At 44.7% G+C, this 3,317-nt stretch overlaps 1 protein-coding gene and 1 long non-coding RNA gene across 2 annotated transcripts in view; one reads left to right on the top strand and one right to left on the bottom strand.

Annotated features, from left to right (window-relative positions):
- The window catches only part of Tbr1 (T-box brain transcription factor 1), an 8,824-nt gene extending 8,471 nt beyond the window's left edge, over positions 1 to 353 (top strand). The window contains exon 7 of the mRNA XM_010607015.3: positions 1 to 353. Within this exon, the coding sequence (XP_010605317.1) occupies positions 1 to 311 (311 nt within the window). The 3' untranslated portion in view covers positions 312 to 353.
- Positions 354 to 505: 152 nt separating this feature from the next.
- Positions 506 to 3,105, bottom strand: LOC104850083. Its single transcript, XR_776880.1, has 2 exons — positions 2,614 to 3,105; positions 506 to 1,075 (listed from the first exon to the last, which is right to left on the bottom strand). It is a non-coding gene; the product is annotated as an uncharacterized LOC104850083 (long non-coding RNA).
- Positions 3,106 to 3,317: the final 212 nt, after the last annotated feature.

The following is a 3,317-nucleotide window of genomic DNA, read 5'->3' as shown; positions in this document are numbered from 1 at the left end:
CCTACCTGGGCGAGGAGGCCGAGGGCCTGGCCGCTGAGCGCTCTCCGCTGCCGCCCGGCGCCGCAGAGGACGCCAAGCCCAAGGACCTGTCCGACTCCAGCTGGATCGAGACGCCCTCGTCCATCAAATCCATCGACTCGAGCGACTCGGGGATTTACGAGCAGGCCAAGCGGAGGCGGATCTCCCCCGCGGACACGCCGGTGTCCGAGAGCTCGTCCCCGCTCAAGAGCGAGGTGCTGGCCCAGCGGGACTGCGAGAAGACCTGCGCCAAGGACATTGGCGGCTACTACGGCTTCTACTCACACAGCTAGGCCGCCCCTGCCCTGCAGCCCCGGGCCGCTCGCGCCAACCACTCGCGCACCCTCGCGTGTTATTTGACCGTCGGCGACCGTCTGCGGCGAATAAGTGCAGGTCGCCCACTATGGTTTTAACCTTTTCTTTGCACAGCCATCTCTGCAGTTAGCGCACCGTCCTTCAACTATGCTGTAAACCTTTTGGTATTCCAGCTCACTCTCCTAACACATCCTCCCACCTCGACTTTTTCTCACCCCCTCCTTCTCTTTCTTGTAAGGAAACTCTTCACCCTTAGGAGACCTGGGCAGACCTGTCAGGCAGCAGCGATTCCGACCCGCCTTGTCTCGGCCTCTCCATTAACCATAAGATGTTGACTCTAGAACCTGGACTCACCCAGCGCGTCCTTTCTTATCCTGGAGTGGATGGATGGATGGATGGATGGTAGGGATATTAACAATTTTAGTGGAACAAAGCCTGTGAAATGATTGTACATAGTGTTAATTTATTGTAATGAATGGCTAGTTTTTATTCTTATCGACAAGGCACAAAACCAGTTCATGCTTAACCTTTTATTCCTTTCCTTTCTTTGTTTTTCTTTTTCTCCTTTCGTTCTTTCTCTCTTCTATTTTCTTGTGAGATAATTAAAACCATTCTAGGAGGCTCTGGAAACATGAAATACTCCATAGTGATGGGTTCCTCATTTCTCCTCAATTAGTTGCATGAAATAATTACCAAGTGCCCCTAATGCACACACATAGCTGAGGAGAATCTGCCCAAACACCTGTAAAGGATAGGTATCTGTTCATAGGCAAGTCGATTAAGTGGCATGATGCCTGCAAAGCAAAGTTAACTGGAGTTATATGTTTTCCTCCCTTCCTCCTAAATAGAATAGCTCGACATCAGCAATATTATTTTGCCTTATTTGTTTTTCCCCAAAGTGCCAAATCCATTACTGGTCTGTGCAGGTGCCAAATATGCTGACAAACTGTTTCTGAATATCTTTCAGCCCCCCTCAACCTTTATATGCTGTAAATCTTTGTAACGAATACTCTACTAATGATATAGATGACTGAATTGTTGGTAACTATAGTGTAGTCTAGTGAAGATGAATTGTGTGAGTTGTATATTTTACTGCATTTTAGTTTTGAAAATGATCCCCCCACTTAGAAACAGCTGAAATTTGACTTCCTTGGGAAAACACTAGCATTAATGCAATTAAGACTGATTTTCCCCCTCTAAGTCTTGTTATATTTGATAAGGAGCATCAATCCCCCTGGAAATAGATTAGTAGGATTTCTAATGTTGTGTAGCAAACATATACTTTTTTGTATCTTAAAATTAATGTGAAATATGCATCATACACAATATTCAATCTAGATTCCAGTCCACGGGGGGAATTTTTCCTAATAGGAATTCAGGGTCTAAACGTGGTATATTTTGGCTCTTCTGTAAATCAAATGTTGTGATTTTTATATTTGTTTTGTTTTGTCTGTGAACTGAATAATTTATACAAGTACACACACCATGAGAAACGTTTTGTTTTTGCTCGTTTGTACTGTCTGTGTATAACAAGTAAAATAAACCTGGTAAAACGCTAACTATGGTGTTTGAAAGCAGTTTACAGTTTGAAAATAATTTTATTATTATAGTTGATTGTGTTTAAGGAGTAAGAAAGGCTAGCCTGTCCCTGCTCTGATATGGGGCAGTGTGTTGATAATGGGAACCACCACCTATTCCTGCCTTAAATTCGTTTTCTAGCTCTATCAGGGGTTGCCTTTTTCTTTTTATTTACAATTATTTAGCTCTCTATTAGTCAAGCTCCTCTTTATTGCGCTCATTTTTTTTCCAGGAAAACATGCACTTTCTTGATCATATCTCTCTGAAGTTGGAAATGATGCGAACAGGACAAGGAGGGTCTTTATATAAGAAGTTAAGAATTTCTTTAAATTTCACAAAGTAAGGCAGAAGTCGTTGGGCGAAAGTAGGGTGTAATTTAAAGCGTGTCAAAATAGTCTGTTGATCTCAAATATCGAAAGTTTTGGTCTTACCAAGAGGCCTTGGAAGTGAGTGACAATCGATAAAAGCAACAAAATGGCCTTCCTTTCTTAAGTGGTTTCGGGGAATTGTGTAGGGGCAAAGACCCACAGAACAATCTAGTGGAATGGCTGTTTTTAAACACTGAGTTTAAAAGTTGCTTTGGGAGCTACCTGGAGGCCACTAATCTATCCTTCTATAGTGGAATACCTAGGCCAATGCTATCCAAGCCAGATCCCCACCCCGTAAGGACAAATGCAGAAAGGGGGAATTTCAGCTCTGCACCTTAGTGAAGGTGTCCGAAGAACTCTGCCTTTACCTCTCCGCCAGAGCGAGGTACTTTGAAATTTGACTTCCGTCATTTTTGCACTTTTGTCTCCAAAGAAAGGTGACCTAGGAAAAAGGCAGAAAAATGGTTTAAGATTCTTGTTTAATCTGGGCCGGGCTCAGGCTATGGGACTAAATTTACCACCACGCAGAGACTGTGCTGTGTCCCTTTTGCAGTTTGACATGTAAAGAGGCTTCAAAGTTCCAATAAAAATGAAAATTCAAGGGAGAATGAAACTGGCTTGCCTTTCCCGGCCAATTCTGCCACTAGACGGCGTTTTGTGGAGTTTTGTCTGCCACGCGGAAAAGCGATAACTGGTTTTCCTTTGTGTTTCCTTCTCCCTCCCCACCTTTAAGAACTAAAGAGGAGGACGCAAAGTACAAAACACGGTGCACTTAGAGCGAGGGAACTGGAGCTGGCGTTCGTCTAGTCGTCCACTCACCCGCCGGCCGTGCCAATTCTGCCACTAGACGGCGTTTTGTGGAGTTTTGTCTGCCACGCGGAAAAGCGATAACTGGTTTTCCTTTGTGTTTCCTTCTCCCTCCCCACCTTTAAGAACTAAAGAGGAGGACGCAAAGTACAAAACACGGTGCACTTAGAGCGAGGGAACTGGAGCTGGCGTTCGTCTAGTCGTCCACTCACCCGCCGGCCGTGGGCCGTG

The sequence above is a fragment of the Fukomys damarensis genome, unplaced genomic scaffold, assembly GCF_012274545.1.
Source record: "Fukomys damarensis isolate Sample0158 unplaced genomic scaffold, DMR_v1.0_HiC HiC_scaffold_26, whole genome shotgun sequence".
NCBI lineage: Eukaryota > Metazoa > Chordata > Mammalia > Rodentia > Bathyergidae > Fukomys > Fukomys damarensis.
The sequence above is the reverse complement of the archived record's forward strand: the minus strand, read 5'-3'. Positions and strand labels throughout refer to the sequence as shown.